Genomic DNA, 27,085 nt, shown 5'->3' on the forward strand with positions numbered 1-27,085 from the left:
ACAGTACAGAAGGACATAGTGTTCAGCGCATCAATAAAAAAACGAAAAAAACGAAATGTGTTTAGACCAGCTTTTTCCTACTGGACACTGTGATGCACGTGTGCGCTTACAGGTCGACCTGTGTGTGCATGTCCATGTATACTTTTATATCTTCAGTCACTGTCAGACCAGTCAAGCTCCATCATGTCCATTGCCGCTGAAGCCATTTTAATTTTGGTTCCCTGACGCATGCTGCAACTTTTGACAGAGTTCTGGTTGGATGAAGCGCACATGCTCACCTGGACACCCATTTCCCCTCTGATCTTTTGGCTTAGGGCCTCACTGAGATCACCACGTACTCCCTGGACTACAACCCCCATATCCCTGCGCTCTCTGACACCCAGCTCAGTCCTGACCCCTCGGCCAGAGACTTTCATTACGCCCAAGTCACCCATGTTCATATTCATATCCATATCACCCATATCCCCCATGTCCCCCATGTCTCCTATGTCCTCCATGTCTAAGGACAGCATGTCTCCTAAGCCTCCCATACCCCCTCCCAGGCCTTTTAACATTGTAGGGAGTCTTGATACTTCTACCACTCCTTCCATCCCTCTGTCCTCAGGTCTTTCCTCAGCTCTGTCTGCCTCCCAGTCAGCCTCCTTCTCTCTCCCCGAGTCCCCCTCTCCATAACTCCCAGAGTACCCCTTCCACATAGTCACCCTGCTACGCTGTAGTCCCCCCTTGTCCCTGTCCCTCTCCTCCCATGTCCTCTCCTGTCTCTCCACCACACCTCCTGGAAAGCTCCTCAGTGTCACCTGCACCCTCCCCCCCTCTAGGCTGCCCCCATCATTCTTCTGTACCCAATTGCTGTCATTCAGGGTGCCCTCTTCTTCCTCCTCATCTCCAAATCTCCCAGACAGTCCCCGAAGCATGGCATGCAATCTGCCCCCGTCCAGAGAGGACATGCTCCGGTCCAGTGTGGTATTAGTGCTCCTCTCAGTGTCTCCGTTACTGAGGGTCCGGAACAGTGAGCTGACCCCGGTGCTGCTGACCCCTGCACTACTGTTGGAGTCCTGAGAGTGAGAGCGGAAGAAGGAGCCTGACGAGCCAATGGTCAGTGGTGAAGTGGTGAAGAACTGCCGGAAAGGTAAAGAAACACTCAAATACACTAATAGTTATTTGTTTTTCTCTTTGACATTGTGGTACTTACAGGTGACTCCATCAGAAGAGAGGTGGGACTAGGACTCATGTTAGACCTCTGCATGAGCCTCTCCTCCCATAGTTTGAGTCTCCTTTCTCTTTCTTCTAACTCTTTTTCTTTGGAATAAAGCTCCCTCTCAAGTTTCCGTAGGCGCTCGAGAGTAGACTCAATTTCACACCTATTAGATATTTCAACAATGTAGTTTACTTTGCAGTCATCAAAATGCTTTATATTATGTATAGCAAAAAATGTAATGGCAAAAAATTTAACCAAGTTGTACATTATGTTGGCAGTATAATTCACTGAGTTACAGTTACTGGCTGCTTCCACAAGGTGCCACTGTTGTGAAGTTTTCCAAGGCTTACTTCAGCAGGCTAAAAGCTCTTTATTGAGGAGTATTGTTTATTCCCTAGCTCCTCAGCTCCACCCCTTCACCTCTCTCACACTGTACAATCTTCACTGCCCTGTGTCTGTCCAACTTTCCACCCTGACAAAAACCACACTCACAACTGATTGCATCACAGTGGTAAATATGCTCAAAATCTCACACCTCGACTCAGTATTATAGCTTTCACATGCACCCAGTACATTGTGTGTTGCTGCTTCCTGTGTTTACAGATGACTTTAGTTCTTGTCTGCCTTCCCTGCTCCAGTGCCCACCCCCACAGCTTTTCACACTGCACTGGAGTGGACTGGCAAAGGAATCTCTTCCGTGGACACTTTCCAAAGAGCTTAATATAGACTGAAGTAGAGCACAGGGTCACGCATTCAACTTTTCTCAGGGGCACATTAGTATGTTTACTGTGCCATAGGTGCTATTATGTATCAACAATAAACAATATGATATAGTGAACACATACCTCCACTCGTCTTTGTGATGAAGGAAGGAGTTGCACTGATCCGGTAGCCTGCTGTCATTTGCCATTGTCTCTAGGGTTAGGAGTACTTGCTTAAAAAGTGGTCGCTCCTAAAGAGACATAACATATGCAGATAGAGGTTAGAAGTCATACAGAAAAAAAGATTAAAAAAATTCAAGATTTGTGATTGTCATAGAAAAGAACAAAATTACATTTAGAGCATCAAACACTGCATAGTGGTGCAAAATAGTTCAGTCAATCAATCAGTAATCACTTACCTTTGGATCAGCTTGCCAACATTTTTTCATTAGCTCTGCAAAACTTGCTGGACAGCTGCTGGGGATAGTCAATCTCTAGGAAAGCAAAATAATGGAAAGGTTAGTAATGCTAAGTTAAATGTATTAAATTCTCCAAAAACAGCACACAAAATGTTCCGTATGGTATCGTGGGGCATTTTCATCAATGTGCATTCTGTGCATTGCTTTAACATTTGAAGCAGTCTTTTTAGTATAGATGATTTCCTGTGCGTAATGTTTGCAGTACTGCTGAATGAGTGCAGACAGAGCCATAGTACAGGGCAGAAATGGAAACAGCTCTCTCCAGAGATTAATCCTAAAATATGAACGAGTGGAGCGGGGACATGCAGAAGGTCCAGTGTAGAGATCTAGTGGTGGAGACTGGGAAACACAAAAAAGAAACAGAGGGAGAGAGAGGGAGGGAGTTATTTAGGGAGAGTATTTGGAGATTAGCCAAGAGCTACGCAGGAATCATGTTCTGGGAGTTGTTTGTTGGCCGTACAATGTGGCTGTTAGCATGAGTATTCAAGGGGATCCTCTCATGGACTGGATAAAAATCAGCCCTATAAACTGCTATAATCAGGCCTCCGATCACAGTGTCCATTCTTCCCTGTGTTTGCGTCTCGTAAAGGTTTTGGCCAGGGGCAGCCTGGCCCGGCTCCACTGCTGTGTATCCAGGCCTTACAAGAGCAGAGAACTGACATCAGGACTAAAAATACCCAGCGGCCCACCTCACCAGCTCGCAGTGGAAATCATGAGAGCATCGCATTGTTTCTCCAGTTTGAAGGGTGCACATGCTAAAGCACATTTGTAGAAGTATGTTTTGCATTTGCCTGTTGTGTGCACTGTACCTCTTGCTTTTCAACCACCAGCCATGCCACCTGCAGCCCTTCAAAGCCTTTAAACGGAACCTCTCGAGTCAGCATCTCCCATAACACCTGGTGGAAAGGCAGAGTGGGTTGGCTCCCATCAAACAGAGAACCAAGTAAGACACAATGAAAACATGACATTATTACAGATGAAGTGGTGAAATATTTTAGCAAGTCTCCTGTGAAATATTAATGCTCAACAGACAGTCTCGACTGGTGATCCTTGTACAAATGATGCATGTGCTTCCCAGTTATTGTATCATAAAGAATACAAAGACTGTTGTAACTGGTCATCTATGACACAATTTTATGGCTGATTCATAAAGAGCAGTGTGTACGTACAACTCCATAAGAATATGTGTCACATGTCTCAGATACAGGTAGACTCTGGATGACCTCAGGGGCCATCCATGGAAACGTTCCCACTACAGTCATGTGAGTGGTGTGCGACAGGAACTTGGATGCTCCAAAGTCACAAATCTGTAGGACCAGGAGGAGACAGCAGTGTAAATGAGATCTATTTGAATGGAGCATGGTATGATAATATGACAATAATAATATGATAACGGCTACAGACCTTGAGAACTCTGTCTGCTGTCATCACCACTGAAAATTATTATAATAATATATGTATGTATTATTTATATTTAACACATTAGTTCAAATACAATGATAAAATTTTGAGGTTGGTGGCTATACCATTTCGTGACTTTAGATCTCTATGAATGACTTTGACTGGAGCTTCCGCATGGAGGTAGTGTATTCCTGCAAAGAGCACACAAAGTTTCACTATAGTAATTTTATAGTAATTTGACCACAAATGGTCAGTATACATACATATTTTAACCCTGTAATATGTTAAAATATCTGTCTTCGTGTTCTTTGTTTACCTTTAGCTATCTGTATGGCCCAGGCCATGATCTGCTCCATGTCCATCTCCTCACTCTGCTCACTGGACAGGTACTCATACAGAGACCCACCGCTTGCAAATTCTGCGAAATATTATTAAAAAGTAGTCCACATAAACACAAGTTTCCTTCCTTGAAAAAAAAGGTATTATAAATAAATCATTAATCCCAATTAAAACCCCAAAACCAAAGTTGAGATTGGGAGTTGAAAGTGCTATCAAATACCATATCTACTTTGATAGTACATTTTCTTTAAATTAAGTTATTCCTATCCCCTGAAACTAAAGTAATGCAGGTTGTGGCTGCACGTCACATCTTAACCATAATTTCATCCTGAATTACAACAACATCCAGACTTTCAAATGTCCTGCCAACAAATATAAGAAGTATGGTTCAAGAGGATACAGTGATATTTGAAAACATACACCCCTCATCACAGTGCTGTGTTAATGGGTCTCATGACATCACATGGATCAAGTGCTCCGCAGTAAAACAGTATACATGCTCAAAGAGGACAAGCTGTGGCCCTGAACCTACTTATTTAACTTCATCTGACATTTTCTACGTTTCATCAGACAAACTTTAATCCTAAAGATAGTTTATGAAGTCCCTGAGACTAACAGCGGCTCTGACCTGTGACAATGCCATAGTTGGGCGACTCCAGCACAGCTCCATAAAACTGAATGATGTTTTTGTGACTCAGGACACTGAGGATTTCAGCCTGTACAGAGAAAAACACAGACAGGAACATTATACCATAAATTATATGGAATATGTTATGAATATGAGACATTTCTCAACATATGTGATGATTATTATATTTTCTATCTGAAAGAAATGAACAGGGCCTCTCCACCCTGTGATAAACATTCAATAAATCTGAACTGACATATAGGTCAAAAGCTCTGCATATGTGAAATATGTGACTGTTGCTCAGCAACATAACGGATCTTCATTTGTTTGACATCACAGACTCTCAGACCATCATACTTCATTATACTGTTCAGTGCACTGGGCCTGTGCACGTGCAGCGTACACAGCACTAACTTCAGAAACAGTTACAGCATTTTTACTGCTGTAAAAGGTTCACATCTGTATTGTGTTTTGCAAAACTTTACCCCAGCAGCTTTTCAGCTCATTGTGGTTTAGAAACAAATAAATTTGCCCTGTTTTGCTTTCTTTTGTATATTTGTTTTCCTTTCATTTCTAACCATGATCTAATATTTTCAGCACACCAGGACATGCTCATGAGGAACCTCCCAGTCTGAGTGCATTAAGCCTGAATGACCACACAGCTGGCCTTAATGCACACAAGAAAGAGCAGGCATAAATACATGGCTCTGTCTACAAAGAGGTAACTTTGAGGAGAGGGATCGGAGAAGGTATGTTTAAGATAAACAGATGTTAAAAGACATTAGAGGAGCAGATGGAGAACATAAAAAAACATTTAAATTTGGAGGAGAATATCCATCACTAAAAGAAACTTCATTTCAAGGCTGTAACAGACTTGTTATTTGGCTATGTTTTGACCTACCTCTTTGTCAATCTTCAGGAGCTTCTTCACTGCCACCTCCTTTTTCTGGGAAATCCAAAGAGCTCTGTAGACACTTCCAAAGCTACCGCCTCCACAGTTTTCATAGAAAGCCAGATCCTCATGTTTTATCTGCACAAACGACGATCCAGGGGACGACATGGCATACTGACTCAAACCTCACTAAAACACACACACAGACGCTCGGCTCTAACCTACAAAACTTTACCCCCCAAAAAGGTTTAAATCACAGCTTGGTTAAGAGTGTTGATGTAGAAATAAAGAAGCAGTACGGTTTCCTCTTGAGGCTTTGAAATGGATGTTGTCAGTCAGCAGAGCAGTGTGCCAGGGAGGACTAACTGGAAAGTACTGGAAAAAGAGAGAGAGAAAGTTTGTGACTCAGTAAGTTCAACCTCCTAGTAGAGTCGGAGGTACCACATTGCCCGATAGTGGTGGTCCAGTGATACTACAACAGGGAAGATTTTCCAGAGAGAGGCTGGATATGATGAGGAAGTGATTTGTGTTGCGAGTGTGCAGTCTCCTTGCTGCAGACGCTCTGTTCAAATATGGTCACTGGCATGCGGGGCATTCCTTCATCCTGGCTAACTGTGTCTATATAAAGATCTCACATACACACACATACACACGAGGCCAAAGCTCTGCAGGCTGATCCACAGGCCTACACAACTCGTCAGACATTGTAAATCACTTAGCAATGAGGGTGACTGCCGCGGAAACCTAAATCTAGCCTCAATCAGAAGTGACTAGGTAGTGGCTGGGCTAAAAACACTAGAGAGGATCTGTTACTCAACTTGACAAAAAGGACAGTGACATCATTAAGGGCCATAGCAATGCTTACATCAGCTGTGGATATATAGCGGACACCTCACTTGTTATAGTAAGTGTAAAACTAGACTTGTGTATAAATGACTACAAGGCAGCAGGAGCCAACATCAATCATTCCACATTTATGTTGGGCGACACAAACATTGTCCCGGTGATTTTGGTATTATTAGAAGACTTAGATGGACGTGTGGCTTCGAGTTGGAGATACAAATTGAGTACAAGGTGGTTTCTCTCAGATGTGCAAATGATTTCGGGAGTCAACAAAACCATCAACACAGACTCAACAAGTGGAAAGTACAGGGTTAGGCCTGTGTAAATGTCACTGACTATTGTCCATGAAGCAGCAGGATTCCCCTCTTACATTGATTAGTTTTGGTAGATTGGGGGGAACTACGAAAAATGAATCAAAGGAATGTGTTCATGTGATGTTATTGTAAATAGCCAAATGTAAATGCATGTGTCTCTCCATGTCAGCATTCTTCACACTGTAAAAACAAGGCAACTTTACGCACACGGACAGCTGCAATGGAGGTACGACTATGAGGTGCTAAGTCAGAGGATTTTCAAACAACAGCCCAATCAATGTAGGCTATAGTCTGGTATGGAGTGTTACCATTCATTAGTGCCATGAAATAATGCTACAATCTATTATTACAATACAGAAAAAGGTCAACTAATCAATCTCTTTTGATTTGAGTCTAGAGCATTGTTCTCTTCGGTTGCCCACCACAACAAACCAATCACTATTTGTCACTATTACCCAAGTATCACACTGGATGCCTTCCCATGTAGCAGCCCAGGAAACAATAGGGTGAACTGTCCATGGATTTACCGGACCATAATTTCTGTCATTAAAAACTCATTTGCAAATAGTCCAGATAATGTCTTTGATTCAATGTTTAAGTTGTAACATTTCATGTGTTATTGTACTATTATGCTACTCGATTACATCCCCATCTGCTAACAAGTCATTACAGCAGAACTGAAACAATGTCACACTGTTAAATCTGTTTAACTTTTATTTACAAGGCAGACTACACAAACAGTAAAGTCACAAACCACTCCAAAAGGGTGGCCATACAGCAGTTCTCAACACATACCAATAATCACAACTAAAGCATCTGAGGTCAAAGGAAAATATTGACACTTGGCATAAACACACTCAAAATCTACACACATGAATACAGAGAAATACTGACTTCCCTCAAAGCGAGTCTGATCAGCTTTGACTTGCATTGAGTTGAGGACAATATAAAGGCAAAACTTAGGTGGAAAGTAACATTAGGGCTCCGACCCACTAATACTCTAGTTCTTGGATGTGTCAGACTAATTGTAAGACACGTTTACTCACCCATAGGACATTGAATCCTACATAATCTATAGATTATATATAGATTAATGAAAATATGTACTTTTATACTGTGTACTGAAAAGGGTAATGTTTTGATTACGATAGTGACTTAGGAAGGGTCTTTAGTGTAAACAGGCTACACAGGCAGGTACATTAAAACATTTTTTTGCACAACATGGATGGGACACTTAGATAGAAATACAATGTATAGAACAAAAAGCCTGTCAGTCATGCATCATAATTCATCCAAGTTCTATGCATTACAGATCTATCTAACAGGTCCAAAACAGTGACAGTAGTACAGTCTACCGACAAAATAGCAGCTTTCTGACTGTCGAGGAAGAAGAGGTTTTTCATGGCACAATACTGCATGAGTCCAAAACAGTGAAATGCTACAGACCCTTTGATTGTGTTGTTTTTAAATGTACTTTGAATATGGTGAAGGTAGTGGGGGATGTACTATATAGTGGTCTCACGTCCTTCTTGGCTCCAGCCTGTAGGAGAGCTGCGTGAGCGCCCTCTGGTTGTCAATCACACACAGTTTCCTGACATAGCCCCGCACCTCGGCCTGATTCTTGTTTGGCTGGCAGATGTCCGGGTTGAAAGGTTGGCTTCTGCAGTGTCGTACTTGTCGAATTGTGTTTGCAATAATGCGCTGAATGAGGGAAAGGGAAAATATTAGATACATTTTAGTGGACCCCTCCAAAAGGCTCCATTACTTATTTACTAGCTCCATTAGTATCCCTGACTGCCAGACCAGAAGAACAAATTTGTTCCTGTTAAAATAAGTTTAATTCCTGCCTCCCTAATTTTTCTGCCCTCATTGGCACGCCCCTACAATGCCTAGCAGTACAACTTGCAATTGCAAATTAATCAGTGCACTGACTGGAATACAATGGATAGATGTATATTATTTTTCTTTAATTTTGTCTACTTAATTTTTTTTATATATATATTGACCAAATACATTTCTACAAACTCACCATTTTTTCAAAGTTGACCATATTGTCAAGATATGTTCTGTTGCCTTCATGTGTAAAAGTCATATCTGCAATAAAATAAAAGTGCATTTGATGTAATAGATCAAATTTATACAGTGATCCATTTGACTATGTTGAAATAAAGTTGCACCTTTCAGAAGAAGGGGCATGAAGGGGATGATTGGTGGCTCCAGTTTTGTAACAGTGAGTCGATACGACCGGTGGTTTCGAGAGGGGTCCTATAAATCATATATGGTTGATGTTAGGCCATTTAACACCGATGTGAACTTGAAATTGCTACTAGATAAGTAACTCACCATCATGCTCTCAAACTCGGCATAAAACTTCTTAAACTTGGTAGGAAGTTTCTGTCAGTAAGAAAGACAAAGACTGTATACTCCATGTAAACTGTTTCCTTTATTCGAAAATGTTTTTTACAGATTTATCTTTTGTGTACTGTATGTATTTTAATGTAAATATGATGTTTTATAAAGGTTCTTAAATGTAGACATACCTCCCATGTTTGACTCAGCCTGCTGACAGCTGGGTTGCTCATCCCCATAATAATGGCAAAGAAAGAATTGAGGTTCTTAAATTCCCGACAGCTGTGCACAACAAAGACAGTGCTGAATTTTACACAGAACAGCACAAATGGTCCCCTTCTCAGCACAAAGTAGCGGGTTTTGGGTAAACTCACTGTGCTGCGATCTTGATGAACTTTTTGAGCAGCTGCACCCTCTTACTCAGCTGTCCGCAGAGGCACACCTCAGTGACCACCCAGAGCTGGACCTGGTTGAACCGTCTCAGGAACAGGTCCAAGTTGGCTGTGGTCCTCCTGAAGCTCTGCCGGCCAAATGTGTGGTAGAGGAGCTCATGCTAAAGAGAGATGTGACAGGTAACTAACAGCAACAGTGCCCCTGTGCTGTTGTTATGTGCGGTTAGTGCCAGTGTGCTACCTCATGCACACAGCTGAAGAGTTCCCAGTCGAACATGGTCATCTGATAGGCCAGGTCCTTGGAGCTCATCAGCTCAAAAGTGGACATGGAGCCTGCAGTGGGGCCCTCCTGGTCTGGAAGAGGACTCTGCACAGAGGGATGATATGAGCTGAGGTTTGATTAAAATAAAACAACAATCTGCATATTTTCTATAGTACAAAAGTGCAAAGGTTACACAAAAAATGTTTTCTCGAAGATGCATTTATTAACTACTTCTCTGGGTCCATCACCTGCTAGTCTCCATGAATATTGCAGTTTTTATCTACAATGTTACCCAGTATAGCATTAAACTTGCCCATCTGAATGGAGACAAGCAGGTGACACCACCAGGCCATGTTACAAGAGGCCCCACTCACAGTTAGAATGAATGCTAAAGCAATAGAATAAATGCAAGATAGGCATGTTTTGTGCCTGTGGAAGATTCATATTCACAAGCATAACATCAACAAGTGCCCCCTCCAGAAAAGTTACCCAGTGCACTTCTAAAATTCCAAATACTCTCGAATAGCAGGCCAAGTAATGCTAATTGCACTATACAGATCAAACATATACTTATTATATTTTTTACTAAAGAGTTGAGTTGCTCTCGGGGGCTGGCAAATAATCTTCCGTTGATGCTCAGAGTGGAAAATACTGACACGTCATTTGGCTTCAAGATTTGCTTTTCTGTAACACACAGATGGTGTATTTAATGGCGCCACTCATTAAACATGTCATAAATAGTGTAAATATAAAAGGGATGGATCATTTCATTTTTTTCTTACCCCCTGCAGAGTTAAGGTGAACCAGTAGGAGCTCTTCTGTTGTACCAATTTTATCTGCCACAGCACTGACCACTTCTCTCCCAGTGGCCGCTACAGCTATTCGTATAGTAGTGTATGTTTGATCACTGCAGTAGACTTTTAATAGGACTAGAGAAAAACAAGATAACAAAAATTACTAGTACTAAGGATACAATAAAGGTAAAGAAAGAAAAAAAAAACAATGCAAAATTTTGTCTTTGAGTCAACTTACTGTCATCTTGATTCCTTATGGGTTGTTTCTTTTGTAATCGTTCTTCCCCATTACTGAACTGTCGTATTAAGGTTTTCTGCAAGAGGAACCAATGGTTAGAATACATAAGTTTGTAGTGTTGTCACATTAATGAAAAGTCAAACTTGATGAGAAAAGCAATGTTTCACAATGAATCTCTTTTTTATGTTTTTGATATGAGTAAATTAGTTTCAATACAAGTTTTAGTAACAATCAGTATAACCCTCATTCGTTGTGAAAATCAAAAGCCTGGATAAATGTATGGCCTTATGAAGTTATATGACAGTGGACATACCTTTTTTGTTGCCTTTGCTTCTTCTGAGCTGTAAAATTGAAGTAGTTGTAAATGGTGTAATTTTAATCAAAATGTGCAGTGTCTACTAAAAAACATACTGAATTTTCACCACTTTCTCCAGGTCAGCAGCCAAGTCTTTCAGAGCTCTTAGCACTCGGGAATCATTGGACACGCTCCCATATAGCTCCTAAAATAATTCCAGGAGACAATAATAGTAACTCCACACCATCCTCAGAAATGAAAGTGTGATTTCCTGTTTTCATGTGTTTACCTCGAGGAAGGAAATAGCAGCGGGTTCCTCTTGTAGTAGGAAGGAGTGGACATTGGCCCAGCGCAGGGTCAGGATAAGGACTCTTCTTTTAGCGTTGACAGCAAACTCCAGCCGCTCCTGCTCAGAGCCAGGGGGAGATGCAGCATGGTAGGTGCACACAAGGTTAAAGAAAACAGGTCATTATGTATGAATATTTAAAAATCCCCTACAGGGCTTCAAATAAGGACTACTATGTATAGTACTAATTACACTTCTTTTAACACAACTACGAAAGCTATGCAATTCATTCTACTCAATAACTTATAGTATACTACTAGTACTACTGTATTAATTCCATTACTATTAAAACTATGCTAATCTACAGTCCTAAGAAGTCATTTACTCACAAAGATGTAATGAATATAGTGTTAATAGTGGCATCTAATCTAGTAAAGTTCTGCCTTTGGAACCTTGTGCATGGATGCTTTGTTTTGCTTGCTTAACAAATTTTGTTCTTACTTATTGTGCAGAATCATTATTGTAATGAATGTGACTTGTGCTCATTATATACTTAACCATCTTTTGGGGGACTTTGTGCATTTTAATAAGGATAGAAGTAAGTACAAAAACAAAACTATGCACTTTACTATTTTAAGGGCATCAGCAGAATCTGATTTTCCCCATTATATTGTGTTTCAATACACAAAGGGCACAAACATGAGGGAAAGCCCTCAAGAGCCAGCTTTAACTGAGGTTATTTTGGTCAGAGGAAAAGACGGACAGTATTTCATTAGTGCTCAATGATCAACTGCTGTTTCAGCTTTTCTTGCTCAAACACCAGGAGTTCTCTCACCAGGACATTGGCATTTAGTAGGCAACAGACATATTTTGTGCTGTAAAACTAATGGCTTATTGTAGTGAGTTGTCTCATGTGTCAAAAGAAAGGCACTCATACACCCTGAGAGCAGTCACAGAAGGATATTGTGTCATGAGGAGAGGGCAGAGCTGGCTGTTGGCCATAAACACACAGTGCATGAGGACAAAGTCATCCAGTGCTGGGTCTGGCAAGAGGGATGGAAAGGAAAGAGGAATTATGTCAGAGAGCAGGAAGCAAACAGCCAAACCAGAGAGACAAGTGAATGTCAGCTATAAACCTGGTTCACTGTGATGTATGTCCATCCTCATAGTCTCCAGGAAGTGCTCAAGAATCTTCTCTGGGGTTCCTGATATCACAGTGTATCTGGGGAGAATTTTTTGACCATTTTAGTTATGATGCTAATTTAACTTTCAATTGAACTTATGTGTTCCTGTATTTTAAACTGCTTATAAAAATGCATTGCCATGAATTATATTCTTTACACTTACTTGATGCTTCCCAGTGTTGAGGCACGAGGGCTCTTCTCCAGCACCAGCACAGCTTGTTCATGCTCTTTTAAACGCACTGTATTGGCTTCAACATCCTAAAAATCATCACAAAATACAATACATTGCATGGACTGTGGCTAATACTGTTCAATATATAGTTTCTACCAGTAGAGGGAGACAAACATCATTTATTTTTTTCATGTGTCAACGATTACAATATCATTCTTTTTTATCTCTTTTTTTGCATGGGTGTATGTGTGTGTCATATAGGTGTTTTTGTACCCTGAGTATCCTGTTGAAGTCCTCCTTGTCCACTCGTAGGAAGTGGCAGTTGTCCTCTCTCAGCACTATGGAGGCAGCACGTGGTGAATCTGTGACCAGAGCCAGCTTCCCAAAGTCATCTCCCTCATGCAGCGTGCACACCACACCCTAAAACATACAAGCAAAACATGTACTAACAATAACAAAAAGGCAAGAGACAGAACTTAATATGTTCAAAACATAGTTCCATCTTCATTTCTGACTGCATTTGCCTGTACAGTTGCTGCTGTGTGATGTGAATATGCTTCTGCATGCAATCCCTTAAGCTAATTATGCATTGTGTTGAGTCATGGTGCGCAGAGCAGTTGCCAAAATCAACTGCTTGTGTTTTCAGCCTTAGAGCCACTGATGTAAATGCATTACTGTCAGATAAACATGACCAATGACTAAAACCTAAAATTACCTTTTTGAACCTCCAGGGCCCTTACACCTTGTGACATGAATACAAGTATTATTATATTGCAGAAAAATATTTTGTAATGTAAGCAAAGGACTATTAAACCTCTTTGTAAAACACAAATGCGTTCCAATAATAAATATCTAACAAATAATTATTTTCTTGAATAGCAGTAGCAGTATTACTACTGCTGCTATGGATTCTACTACCACTAATACTAATAACACTTCTAGTACCACTGCTGCTACAGCTGTTTAATCTATAGTTGTTGTTTTTTTAAATATATGGAACAATGCTATGACTTCTGCCAAATGAAAGTAGCTCAGCAGAGGGGTGACTGATTTGACCAAGTGAGAGGATTCTTACTTTGCCATAGATGACCACATTGACTGAGCCCTTCTGGATGATGTACCATGATGTGCCTTCTTCACCCTGGTTAAATACTGGGAGGAAACAACACAAGATTGTATTATTATTTTTTTTTATAAATATTTGTATTAATGAAGTACTTGAATAAAGTAATGACATAAGTATACATACACACAGTTCCTGCTTTTGCGTGTGATTCAAATATCACAACACTTGCGAGTTCTCTCTTCACCTGTAGGAAAAAAATAAATAAAAATTAGCAGTTTAAAAAGTTTGTCATAATTAAATCAAATGGCAGCCCCAGAGAAGTACACAAGACAACCTTAAACTACTAGTATACATTTCAGAGGAATACTTGTCCTGCTTAGTACTGTCATCATGACACTTCAGGTTAATTAAACAGAAAAATTTAATGAGGGGTTTTATTTTTATGTAAACATTTTGAATTTTACTAATGCTCCCATATTAGGCTAAATTTTGTACTTTGGACTTCACATCACCCCAGTATTTTGGTTTATCCACATGTTTGAGTGATCTTGCCAATTCCCACTCTGACAATGCAGTACCAGATTCATTTTGATTAAATCACTATCAAGTACGACCCTCATGTTTCTCATGTTAGTTGTATGACAGGGAGAGCATCCCAAATTATGTTTGTTGCAAAGAGATCCAAATGTATTTTAAATTTCCACACCACTCTGATTTCAAAATTACATTTTAACTGCACTCTATTGCTTTTTAGTACCAGTAATATTTTGATTGCACTTTATTTGTGTAGTTTAAAAAGAAATATACTGTAGATTACACCCAAGTAGTGAAGCAGAGTGCAGGGGCTGACTCACAGTGTTGGAGAGGTGAGCTAAGGCCTTGATGTGCAGCAGTTCATCATAGATGATTTCAAGGTCGTCTCCTGTCCTCTGACCAGGCCTAGAGACAGTGGAGTTAGTCACACTCACCAGTCACATCGCTTTGCCTCTGCTCTACAGATGACCAGCTTTAGGTACTCATCACACCACGGTTGGTTCTTGTATTCTGCTATACATTTTAGGACAACTTGTGGAACTACTAATAATAAGATCATGGTCTAAAAAACATACTTACGACTTCCGTAAGATCATGCGCAGCAGAGCATCAGGGCCGATCTGAGCGAGGAAGAGGATGGTCTCTGGCAGCTCTTCCTCACTCTCTCTCTTCTCTTCTTCACTGGGCAGCGGTGTCTCCTCATCCTCGTCGTCAAGGAAACGGTAAAACAAGTATTTGTCCTGGAAGCCCAGTTCTTGGTCCACTGAAGAGCACACATGGAAAATGTAAATAAACTGATTACATGTAGTTTAATTATCTGTACTCCCTGATAGACATTCATGAACATAATTAGGCCACTTTGAAGTTTGAAATCAAACACCAATGCACCAGCAAAGACTATTTCCATGTCTACTGAAATTAAAGACGATGTAAACATCTAGTAAATCGTAGGGTTATGTTGCTTGTGGTGCATTTACTTAAGTATAATTTAAATCAGAAAATACACAGATGCCAGTGAGTGTTTTCGTCACCATGGTTCAGCACCCCTTCCTCCAGCAGAGACTGCCACATCCCAACAGCATGAGACCGCGTCAGAACACAGGCACTCTGCATCACCAGCCAGTCCACCAGCTCTGTACCCACACAGCATTGTCTGCCATACAAATGTATGTGGTGAAGATTTAAACACAAAATGAAGCCCTTTACAAAGGTCTGTGTTTGGAATGTGTAAATAAAACATATACCTATAAGTCTTCAAGTGGTACTTTCTGTCCCGGATCATGTGTGGGGCTCGGGATAGAATAGCATTTCGAAGAACCTTTCCAGCTCTTTGTAGCTTTTCAGAGGGAATCTATCAAAACAGTGGATCATAACAGTCACAAAGGATGAATAATGCACACTATTGATCCTTATTTATGTGGAAGTAGCACTAAGGAGCTCTACACACATGCTAATGTGAATATTATTAAATGTAGCGACAAACACTCCTTATAAGCTCCTATATCCTTTACAGCTCACACCTGCAAACGAGCAGTAGGCTAAAAAACAACAGAAGAAAAGCAGGCTAATTGGCCAGCTGGGATCTTTCTTCCTGGTGAATATATTATATGGGATTAGCATAACTACAGAGACTCCCATCTATGAGTCATCCCTGCGATCTGCTCGGAAATCACAGACACCTGAAATGTGCCCTGGTGGTTTAGTTCATTCACAAAACTCCATACAGCTTTACTTTAGAATACATATTTGCAACAACATTTATGTAAGAAAGCCATAAAAGTGCAGCTCTGTTCGAGCAGACAAAAAATACTTAAACACTTAACAACAAAAACAGTGTATTTACCTTGTGGCCTTTGTTTGCAGTATCAGAGTTCATATTGTCTTTATCAGTAAGTCCTGAAAAACAATCATAATTTTGCATATTTATAATCAAACGTTGTGGAATTCTGACACAATAAATAGATGATCCACATGGCATCCACATTTCAAGTACCTTGTTGTTGTTGTTTTTAAAAAAAAATTAAATAAACATAATGTATAGCTGAAATGTGTTTAATCTAAACATAAACATCATTATGTATGTATACTGGCCGTGGGACTGTGGAACTAGAATGGTCACAAAATGCTGTTTTAAATATTACATTACAGCATCGTATTAAGTTTCCTATTTAATGTAAAATAATCATTTCTGGAACAGCACAGTAAACTATACGAACGCGCTGAGACTCTTTATTATTGCTTTAAGAGAATTGCCCATAGTCTAATCTGAGCTCCCATAGTCTAAACAAGCTGAAAAAACATTATCAGTAGTTTCAGTAGAGACATGTGGTGACAACTGTATGCAGTATTGTAATATATGTTTTTAAAGTGTGCAATTACGGTCATTCAGATCCAGGCACTCCAGAAAAAAGCAGTAGCCCTGATGAAAATCCCTGCAGGTTGCCCATGTACATAAAGGCTTTTTAATAATACTCACACTTTCTTCTTGCTTGCCTGGATTTTGTGTGTGTGGGGGGTTTCTAAGTCTGATTCTTGCTTTCCAAGGTACCCCCTACCAGTTTCACTGGAACATCTGTAGTAAACATATTTGTTTTCTGTACTCACTGTCATTGTTGGATCCACTCTCCATCGCTCCATAAGGAGGGGCCAAAAGCCCAGCCAGGCTCTGACGATACTTCTACATGACACAAATACATCCATTACAATCCATAGCATTCAGAATCTTACATGTGTATTTTCTCATGAGCAGCTGTTGTGGGCTTCCTGCTAGAGCGCCAAAGCCCACTGTAGCATTGTAGATCGTTTCCATGCATAACAGCTAACATTATGTAAGATACACAGAGGCATTTAACACTGGGTTAATGAGGACAGATGGGCTGTGTGCAGATGTGCCACTTAAAGCTAAATTACACTGGGTTGGCATTGCAGTTACAAAGTCATTACCAAAAAACAAGTTGTCTCCTAGAGTGTCAGGAGAGAGGCACACGGCAGCAACAACAAACAAAACAACTGTATTTTGGACCAGAGGCTACATCTGTATGCACCAGGCAAACCAATACTGATGAAGTTTTATTGATCTACACTGGAAAACATCATGGCAGAGATCCATAAATGTGCACTGAAGACAATTGGTCAAAAGGACAGCCACAACAGAGCTATTGATAAAACATAAAATTAACAGCTTATAACATAACCATACTGTCAAAAGTTAAGTTTTATTAATATTATTTGCTATTTATGTCCCTATATCCTATAAAAAAGTATTGAATTTCAACAAACTACAACACAATAAAAACACTTTTGTTGTATTATTTTACTGCTAGTTTTACATCCACATTCTTTTGAGATACTACATTTGCTATTGTCACAAAAAGGTTTCAATACGTTCGATGCGACATTACATGGATATTCTCATAAAAGCTACTATTTTCTGAACAAAATGTGGAGGAAACACGTCAGTTCCTCCTCTGTCAATCTTCAATCATCCCTACAGCCTGCATATAACAAACAAGTACAAACTGGACCAAAATCCAGACTCACCTGAGGCAGCTCACTCACAGTCCACCACCAAAGCCCCTTGAGAAGTGCCCTATACTCCACTACACCTCACACACACTCCACTAGACAGCATCCCGGTCCAAAACAGCACAGCCATCCTCCTTCTTCCTCTAACACGACCGCTCTGTGCCCCCTCTGACTCTCAAAAACACCTCTCTCTCTCGCTACAACGATGGAGAGCCAAGAAACCAAACTGGTTTCCTTCACACAGGTTACCACGGTGATGAGAGGCTACTCCAGCGGAAAGTGAAGGTTAAAAAGAGCAGGACAAAAGGGGGTAGAGGAAGGAGGCTGGTAAAAGATACAAGCTCAAAGCCAGAAGGAAGTGTGAGGAATAACATTGAGAGGATGTAATCAATAATGAGTAGTTTCATTTATTCAAAAGCCAATTACTATTTCTAATAAAAAGACAATTCATTATATTGCTAGTAATTGCTTGCTTGATACATTCGAAGAAACAGTTATAGCGTAGGCCTAATAGAAAAATAATTTGAGAGATAGGAGGAGGTGGATAGGATTGAGTATATCAAAGAAACAGCTCATGTTTAATGCGATTAAAAGACAGACAAAGAGCCAAGTTGGACATGCATGTAGTGAATTCTGGAGGAGCAGAAATCTTAAAGGAAGATTTTAGGAGGGGAAAAAAGCAGAGGCAGAGGATAGAACTGTACGGCATATCTCTGAGGGTATAAGGAGCTTACAGAAACTACATTTTCCTATAGCTCTGCTCAGAGGGACCTATTGAATGGAGAGAGTAACCTTAACAAGGAGGTCCACAGCAGGCGGCTTGTACTATGCCAGCACTCAATCAGCAGTCCAATGTCCACTGAGCGCTGTTACTGGCTGTGGTAAATAAGGATGAAATAACATTTGTAGCTACGACATATAGCGAACACATGTAGATAAATAACACTAGTTTATCTCTCCGTCATTATACCTGCCACTTTGCATTCATTTTTCCTATTTAATATCAAACGGTCTTTGGAAAAATGTAAATAACAAATCCTCTAAATTTTATCTTCTTTTGTGCTGTCCATCTCAAGTGCCCAGTTAGTACATCACTGTTGTGGTTGAGAGCCCTCTAGTGGTTGAACTCATAACAACTACAACTGAAGACGACAACAATGCTCATTATTAAAAACATTAAAAATATATTATTGAAGGTTTCTTACCTCCCAAAGGGTTTTAAACTCCCTCTGTTCGATGCGGAGCAGTTCACTGGTCTCTCTGCTGACGATGGTAGCGTGGCGTGGTGTGTTGTCCAGGATAGACTCCCCAAAAGCAGTCCCAATCCCCAGTGTACAAATAGTGACTGCATCCTGTGTATAAACATTGCATGAGTTTGTGTACCAAGAATGATAAAAATAAATCAAACAGCATGAAATAAACATGAAATGTAAAATCATTGATTCATAGAAATCAGGAATTAGTATATCTTTACTCTACAAATGAGAGTAGACGGCTGGGGCCAGGAGACAGATTAGCATGCTGATTAATGGTAATACATTCATACATGAGAAAACCACAGCATGGCATTTCTTGAAGGATTATGTCTTTTGATGCATGATACAGCTGGGAACTCCATATCCAAATCAGACATGTGCGACATCACCCACACATTCTTACACAGTGGTCAAAGTGACATTTCAAATACAGCTGCAGAAACTAGGCCACGAACAGCTCCTTTGGGCCATAGTCATGAAAAGAATATTTTATAATAAAGGGGCTTTTTATCGCCATTATTCACCACAAATCCTCTCTCTTCTCAGTCTATATGACGACACAAAGCCATCGAGAGTAACGGTGGCACATGTCTCAAAGGAAGAGCTGCAGATTTACTGTGGCACACGGAGGCATAGAGGCATGAACTAATGTGCCACAACAATATCAGGCTGGAGAAGAAGACACACAAATGAGCTCAAAATCAAACATACTGCATATAGCAAAGAAAGAGTATTCATATGTATAAGGTAGTGATTTAGGATAAGTGTTTCAATGGATGCTATGACATAATATTGAGAAACAAGATCCTCAACAAGGTAATAACTTCTTCTTCACCAAAGAGACAAACAGGAATTTTGACTCCAGTAGTAGCACTTACCACTGAACTAAAGTTTGATCAAACTGAAGTACAGGCCTTATATTTTTACCTGTGCCTGGTTTCTAATATAACATATACCTTGCCGATATCCTTTCATAAAAAGCTGTCTAAGATGAAATACATACCTGGTGGTTGGCAGTTTCTGACACTTTGACATCAAGTGAGCCTGAGAGAACAGCGTACCAACTTGTACCAATGTCTCCTTGTCTAAACACTGACAAAAAGAGAATACGACTCAGAGTCTGTAGCACAGCAGTTGATATAAAGGCCATATAGACGTGTGTGTGTGTGGAGTGCATCCACTACATGGACACACTGGTGTGTGTAACACTGTCATATGATGTGTAGATACATACATGTGATGCCTTTCTCCAGGCACTCGTAAAAGGCACAGCTACAGATCTGCATGAGCAGTGGAGGCGGGAACCTCTGGAAGGCCTTGACCTCTCTCAGTCTGGTGAGAATGATGTCCACATCCTCGCCAGAGCGCTCCGATGGCCTGCACACGCACAGTTCAGCCATTAGGGTGCTTAAAAACAAAACCACATTTGTTAACAGTAGGTAATGAAGCAGAGCCGGGTATTTTTTGGCTCATTAAACTGTTACATCGTCTATTGTTTTACTGCTATGTCTGTTTTTGTGGCTTAGAGTCCTGGCTTGGGTCTTAGTGATAAGAGTAGAGCTGCAGGCGTTACTTCTTTCATCGCAGAGCTCCCGTGGGGTGTTGATATTCGAGCTCATTTGTACTGCTGCTGTTTCTAATACACATAAATCCACATGCACACGCATGTACACATAAGCCCCTCCATATGTACCATGAGAAAACCTAAACGTTGGATTTGTGATATGGTAAAATAAGGACCACACTACATTAAGACACATTCATTTGTGCACAGAGTGACTCATCTGTGTGAGTTTCTTCTATTAAGACTGTCTATCTCTCTATTCCAACAGCTATTGTCTGCTTTCTCCTAAAATATTCTCTGTCCTATAGTACATCTCCATCCATTTCCCTGCTCCTTCTCCTGAACGTGCATTTATCTCCAGAGCAAAAAAGATGCAAATGTGAAAAGATGAAAGAGAATCCTTTCTTCTTTAAGCAACACATACATTTCTCAACTTTTATTTAAATGAACACAACCTTCAGATCAAGCTATTATTACCCCTTAAGACTACTTCACTAGCTGGCAGGAGTTACTCCACTGTAAAAAGCTATACAAAAGCAAAACAAACCTGCAAGAAATAGTCAGTCTTGCAAACCTTGGAGAGTTCTAGTGAATAAACAGACAATGCCTACAGACACACATTTTACAAATCCACATCATCTGCCACTGGCGCGGGTTGGTTATTCTGATGAGCTATGCCCTCCCCATTTCCTATGTCTGACTCATCTGCTTCCTCCAGCCACCTACAATTTGGCCTGTGGTGCACTGACACAAGCGTCATATCCCACAGTGGGTTAATACAGCAGACAGGTATACTCCCACACACACAAGGAAGCAGAAGCATAGAGGTTAACTTGTTCAGGTTTAGTGTCAATTGTACAAATTGCTAAAGTAAAGCACTCTATTGATTCATTTAATGCGGCCTTCCCCTCTGGTGTCCCTCCTGCAAATCTGTTAAATACTTTGGACCCTAACATAACTCTCTCCAGGAGTAGAGTACCTGTTACTGTCCAGTTTCTACATTGTTTTTAAAAGGAGGTATTCACAAAAAGACTGCAGAGAGGCTGAATACCATATTATAACGAGCTCATTTAATGTCACAATTATACCACTGTGATGCTTTGACAGTAACATGAGATACAATAATCTAGCATTGTCACAATACTATTTCAAACTCGTTTTTGATACTAAGGAATGGACTCAATACTCGATTCCGATGCCATGATGATAGTAAAAAAACTTTCTTTAGACAATACAATGTGATTTTCAACATTAAATAATAGTACTTGCTTTCATATTATCCTGTAGCCTGATATGTGTGTAATCCTTCAGTCGTCCAGGCAGATTCCATAGTGGTCCATGAGCGTATACTAGTCTATGTGTCTTATACTTGTTCTGATACAGCTCAAGATCATTCTTCAGCTGTTCAGGAAAGGCTCATTTCTGTCCTGTGAAGGTGACTTTTTTAGTGTTGATACTAGTTACTAGATACTAGTTTCAGTATTGATTAGTATCTGATTTTTGATAAAGTGACAACCCTAAAGTAATCAAATAAACTCTTACAAGCAACACAAGGCAAGCACCTTAAATACATACAATTCCAGCTGTGCAACTCATCAAATTTTAAATCAAATCAAGATCCAATAGTTTAAAATTGTCTGTAATCAGCATAGTTTCTTGTGTTAAATTGCTCTGATTCAAGTATGTTTTGGTTATATTTGTGAAATTAAGACTGAAAGCCATATTTATTTCTTTTCATTAACAAAAATAGAATTGAATCGAAAGTCATATATCAATATGAACTGAAGAAGCCTATTGAAGATGACAGTTTTTTGGTCCAATTGACAGAACATTTGACTTGGGAAAATATCAATATGAGGAAAAAAACTTTGCAATATTGCCCAGCCCTACATGCAATACACTGAAAAGTACATAAACAACTTAGTCTTTCAGGTTTGAAGTAAGCTCTGATATATAAACAGATGCTTGTCACAAAATGAGTGTGCATTTGCTCTCTTAACAATGTAACTCATTCCCTTTTTGGTTGCATGCACCTCTGCACAACACCACTGCTCGCTTCTCGACTGTCCACAAGAATCAGCAGCATCCCTTGTCTCTGTGCTATGGATTTGAGCTGCGCGCTGTTACCTTATCTCTGGCTCCTTCTATCCCTCCTGCTCCTGACTTCCCCTCTCCCAGAGCTTTTGGCCCCATGGATCAAGCCAGCAGACAGCTCCGCTTTCAACCGGACTCACATGGAGTACTTTTAGTCAACCATGCTTAGAGGCGAATACTGAGGCTGCAGAAGGCCTGACAGATTGTTTTAGGAAATCTCCATCTGGAAAAAGCATCCCTGTTTCCACACAAATATATTATAGGTTGATTCATGGCAGAGGACCAACATGTCAGACTGCGTCAACACACAAACAGATTTTCCCAAGCGTTAAGATGAATATGTAACTGTTGGGAGATAATCTTGACATTGTGTGCACACAGCTCTCTCAACACCCCTCTGCCACACCGCCAACAACCTCAGTACTTGTAAAAGCGCTGAATAATGAGCATAAACAGTCAGATAATGAATAATTGAGTGGTGGCCGTAAAGGTCAAGCTATCTGTCTGCTGGTCAGATAACATGATATTTCAGAACAGCCTTCTCCGTTGCATTAGGCACCAACTACTGTGTTGCAATGGTGGCCTAGGAGAGCTTAACGCTGTGACCTGAATGTGTTGTAATTAAAATAGATATTTGCTTCTTTACTGGAATTTTAGTGTCATGTAAAAGTAGCGTACAGAACATGTGGCCAGGCGGACATGTAGTGGCCTATTTCACAGTAGTAACAATGGCATCAATCATTAATGTTGTTTTACTTTATAAAGCTAACGGGCTTCAAATGTACTCATTTGCACTTAATGCTTCATAAGGAACAACAATTGGGTAAAATGGTTTATTTGCAGTTTAGCTTTTCAATTATTAACCAATAATTAACCAGGACAGTACCTAGACAGTACCTCATCAGTGCTGCTGAAAAGACTCAAACCTGCATCTTCTTTTCCCACATCAACAGTCACTTTGGAAAAAGCTCTTAGACGTTCAGCAAAATATTGATTCAATAAAAGGTGTAAGACTGAAGAGCAGAGAGTGCAGTCATGTCTGGTCTAATTTGTAGACTCCACCTCATGTGATGTAAAACATCCATTAAAACTGAATAACCTATGCAGTCTTCTATGGTATAATTGACATAATGAGAGAATAACATGAAGGCCTTTCCCCCCCCTTTTTTTTAACCTTAGAAAAATCTCCAAACACAAATGCTATCCACATGTATAAGCTCCCATCCATTATCATCATCAGCAAATTAAATGCATCCAAAACAAGGTGAAAAAATGAGTGACACTGACACAGTTCCAAAAGGCCTGTTATAACAGCCAATAATACTATGTATTCTAAAAGTAAATTATTATATTTGCATGTAGCATACATTGTTTTAGAAACAAAATGGTTTAATTAGTCACAACACATGGATGTAGTGGTCACTGCTGACAAACACATGATTAGAAATGCATCTTTCTTGGAACAGGTAATCATAAATAGACACAGTCTCAGTTTCAGGTTGCCATTGGTAACATAAGGATGTGTCATGAAATGTGTAGGTGTAGAGAGGGGGCAGTCATATGCTACAGCACGCCTCAATGTTAAGGTCCAATTACTGTATAGGTGGCCTTTAAAGTTGTTTATTTATTTATGCCAAAAGCCCTCTCTCATGCTCTGGGTTACACAGACAGCTTCATTATAAAACTCTTGCGTCCATGATGTGGTCTAATCTGCCTCGTCAGGTGAGCCATCTCTGTATCACCTCTTCACGAGCTGTAACTACCTCAATGAAACAATTGTTTTAAATGAATGCACTGCAAGAATCTTATTAATCTAATTATTTATTTCATCACACCATTAAATATAGCCTATTAAATGTCTAACCTATTTATTGTGGATTAAAAACAGTAGTAGGTCTTAATAATAAGGCGTCTATCACATCCCATGTGCTGCAGAGACACTGGTGAACCTCGAGCACCAACGCCTTTCTCGCTAAGGACACAATAACCGCTGGTTCAGGAAGGAGGATGTGCACCACGGGGTTGAGCACCACTGTGTGAATATACCAATGCAATAGTAGACTCTGTGTTTAAATAAAAGCAACGCGTAAAGCACGGTGTCACAGTGCACACGCAGCATTAGCCGGTTACAATTAATCACGTTGACACGGATGAATGAAGGAGCAAAGCACGAGCATAGCGTGGACTGCACAGCACCCCGCACAGCACCCCGCACTGGGGATGCGTTTACGCACCTTTTATCCAGACAGCAGATCCACTCCGCGGAAGGAGACAGATTAGGAGACGTCTGTACCGCCACCATGTCGACGCTGCAGCGGTGCTACCGGTGGACGATGTTTGTTAATGAATGTGAGCCTTAGCTGCGTCTGGTCCCCGCCCCTCCGCCGTGAGTCTACTCCAGCTCCAGATGATGCGCTGCTGCCCTCACGGTGGAGGCAGATGACTGTGAGCCCAGCCTGCCCCAATGCCCTAATGGGCTTTTAGAGGGCGACAGGAAAACAGCAGCACTGTGGCTCCTCAAAGTGAACTACAACTGCAGAGTAAACATCCACGCTCACATGCCAATACCCAGTCTAATCATTATAGTATAAGGAATAAATCAGTTCTATTGGTCATTGATTTGTGGGAAAAGTCGATCAAAGCGTCTCCAGGTTCTGCCATAGAATTTATTACTGGCGTAAAAACAGCTGTACACAGCGTGTGTGGCATGAAATACATGACTTAAATTTAGTTTTAAATAAATAGATCATTATGACAAAGGCATAACACCTAATAAACTATTGTTAAAAGTGATTTAAAAAAACACGTCCCGTTTATACAACAGTTGTAGGCAGATAGATCCTAGATAGACTACTGTAGAAATCTTCATTCATATATATATATATATATATATATATATATATATATATATATATATATATATATATATATATATATATATATATATATATATATATATATAAAGTCAGTTTATTTTACTCTCCTGTGATTGTTTATTTTCCAGCAGCTATAGTCTACATCTAAATAACTTCAAATGCCATTTGATAGTTCCTCACGTTAAGAAGAAAGGCTTTCCTGCAGCGTGCTGTGCAGATAATTGCAGGGTGGGTATATTACCCGGCTGATAAAGACCAGTGACACTGCAGCTGTCTGTGACACATACACAAGCACATATGGAATGGTGCAAATTCTGCATTTGATCGAGTCTGTATTCTGTATAACCTTAAATGCAGTCAGGTACAATTATATAATATGCTTTTCTTCTTTTAGATTTTAGACATGTACGTCAGCAGAGACAGAGACAGTTAGCTTCAATTTAACTGAAGTCTATTTGTGTAATGCCAACAGCCGACATCCTGACCTGTGAGAAGTCTTAGACTTAATATATATATATATATATATATATATATATATATATATATATATATATATATATATATATATATATATATATATATATATATATATATATATATATATATATATACAGTACATATACAGTAAAAGTATACAGTACTATATACAGTAAAACACACACAAATATACAAACAGGGCAATGAGTGGGGATTCTGGAATAAAACAAATCAATGCAAATCCTCAATGGCAGGTGATTTAAAGCAAAATGCTGTGAACATTACTGTTGCACAATAAAAGAAAAATAGCTATCCTTATGTCAGCATTTGTGTTTAAGTGGTTCAATATATTATTCATTTATTATTATGTAATAATGTCTCATTTAGAGGCATGTTTGGCTCAATCACAGCTCACATACAGTCACTCAGCTGATTGTGTGATGTGAGAGAGAGTGGAGCCAACATTTATGTATTCAGACTCTGAGCTATTCCTCCTGTGAGGCAAAATCACTGCGCCCGACTGAACAGATATGGGACTTGTCTATCTGCTAAATTCAGCCTATACAAACCCTATACTTCGACATCAGTGTGTGACTTTCACAATGCCTTGGTGCTAATTGAATGTTCACATTGTTCATTAACTAAAGACTGAATAATGTTGAACAGTCTTTGATACCAACTGAAAAAGACCATGAATGTGATGACTGACTCAGAAATTGCCATTTAATCTTTCATTAAGGTTCACATTTAACAACTGTAATTTCTGTTCATGACAGGTTTATCTGTGTTCTTGAAGTATCTACTGCATATCTGAATCATCAGCATAACAACTCTGCACTCTTGTGGACAAACTCTGTAATGATGACGCACATTGGGAAACCTCCTGTGATTCTAATTCTTTTAATCTTTTTGCCAAATCTCCTCAG

At 39.9% G+C, this 27,085-nt stretch overlaps 2 protein-coding genes across 2 annotated transcripts; both read right to left on the reverse strand.

Annotated features, from left to right (window-relative positions):
• Nucleotides 1-142: 142 nt before the first annotated feature.
• On the reverse strand, nt 143-6,062 carry LOC117385028 (mitogen-activated protein kinase kinase kinase 20). Its single transcript, XM_033982258.2, has 11 exons — nt 5,648-6,062; nt 4,747-4,834; nt 4,096-4,197; nt 3,905-3,970; nt 3,783-3,811; nt 3,548-3,685; nt 3,188-3,274; nt 2,319-2,393; nt 2,044-2,150; nt 1,193-1,361; nt 143-1,118 (listed from the first exon to the last, which is right to left on the reverse strand). Exons 1-11 carry the CDS (start codon nt 5,804-5,806, stop codon nt 153-155), a joined length of 1,986 nt encoding a protein of 661 aa, XP_033838149.1. The 5' UTR covers nt 5,807-6,062; the 3' UTR covers nt 143-152.
• A 1,441-nt stretch (nt 6,063-7,503) lies between these two features.
• On the reverse strand, nt 7,504-25,174 carry LOC117385038 (rap guanine nucleotide exchange factor 4-like). The gene is made up of 29 exons (XM_033982270.2): nt 25,041-25,174; nt 20,383-20,525; nt 20,152-20,240; nt 19,098-19,244; nt 16,972-17,044; nt 16,211-16,263; nt 15,612-15,718; nt 15,399-15,520; nt 14,947-15,130; nt 14,688-14,772; nt 14,017-14,077; nt 13,843-13,919; nt 13,041-13,187; nt 12,759-12,853; nt 12,548-12,633; nt 12,376-12,454; nt 11,415-11,565; nt 11,242-11,330; nt 11,144-11,171; nt 10,831-10,906; nt 10,581-10,727; nt 10,385-10,482; nt 9,778-9,903; nt 9,519-9,697; nt 9,336-9,426; nt 9,139-9,189; nt 8,973-9,060; nt 8,825-8,889; nt 7,504-8,496 (listed from the first exon to the last, which is right to left on the reverse strand). Exons 1-29 carry the CDS (start codon nt 25,106-25,108, stop codon nt 8,314-8,316), a joined length of 2,988 nt encoding a protein of 995 aa, XP_033838161.1. The 5' UTR covers nt 25,109-25,174; the 3' UTR covers nt 7,504-8,313.
• Nucleotides 25,175-27,085: the final 1,911 nt, after the last annotated feature.

This window comes from Periophthalmus magnuspinnatus, chromosome 17 (assembly GCF_009829125.3).
Source record: "Periophthalmus magnuspinnatus isolate fPerMag1 chromosome 17, fPerMag1.2.pri, whole genome shotgun sequence".
Taxonomy (NCBI): Eukaryota; Metazoa; Chordata; class Actinopteri; order Gobiiformes; family Gobiidae; genus Periophthalmus; species Periophthalmus magnuspinnatus.

Coding starts and splice junctions, on each gene's coding strand:
- LOC117385028 (XM_033982258.2), bottom strand. CDS start 5,806: ATGTCGTCCCCTGGATCGTCGTTTGTGCAGATAAAACATGAGGATCTG. Junction 3,812..3,904: donor AGATCTAAAGTCACGAAATG/GTATAGCCACCA, acceptor AATAATTTTCAG/TGGTGATGACAGCAGACAGA. Junction 2,151..2,318: donor GTTGGCAAGCTGATCCAAAG/GTAAGTGATTAC, acceptor ATGTCTCTTTAG/GAGCGACCACTTTTTAAGCA.
- LOC117385038 (XM_033982270.2), bottom strand. CDS start 25,108: ATGGTGGCGGTACAGACGTCTCCTAATCTGTCTCCTTCCGCGGAGTGG. Junction 20,241..20,382: donor CCTGGAGAAAGGCATCACAT/GTATGTATCTAC, acceptor TCTTTTTGTCAG/TGTTTAGACAAGGAGACATT. Junction 9,427..9,518: donor TTCATCAAGATCGCAGCACA/GTGAGTTTACCC, acceptor TGTTGTGCACAG/CTGTCGGGAATTTAAGAACC.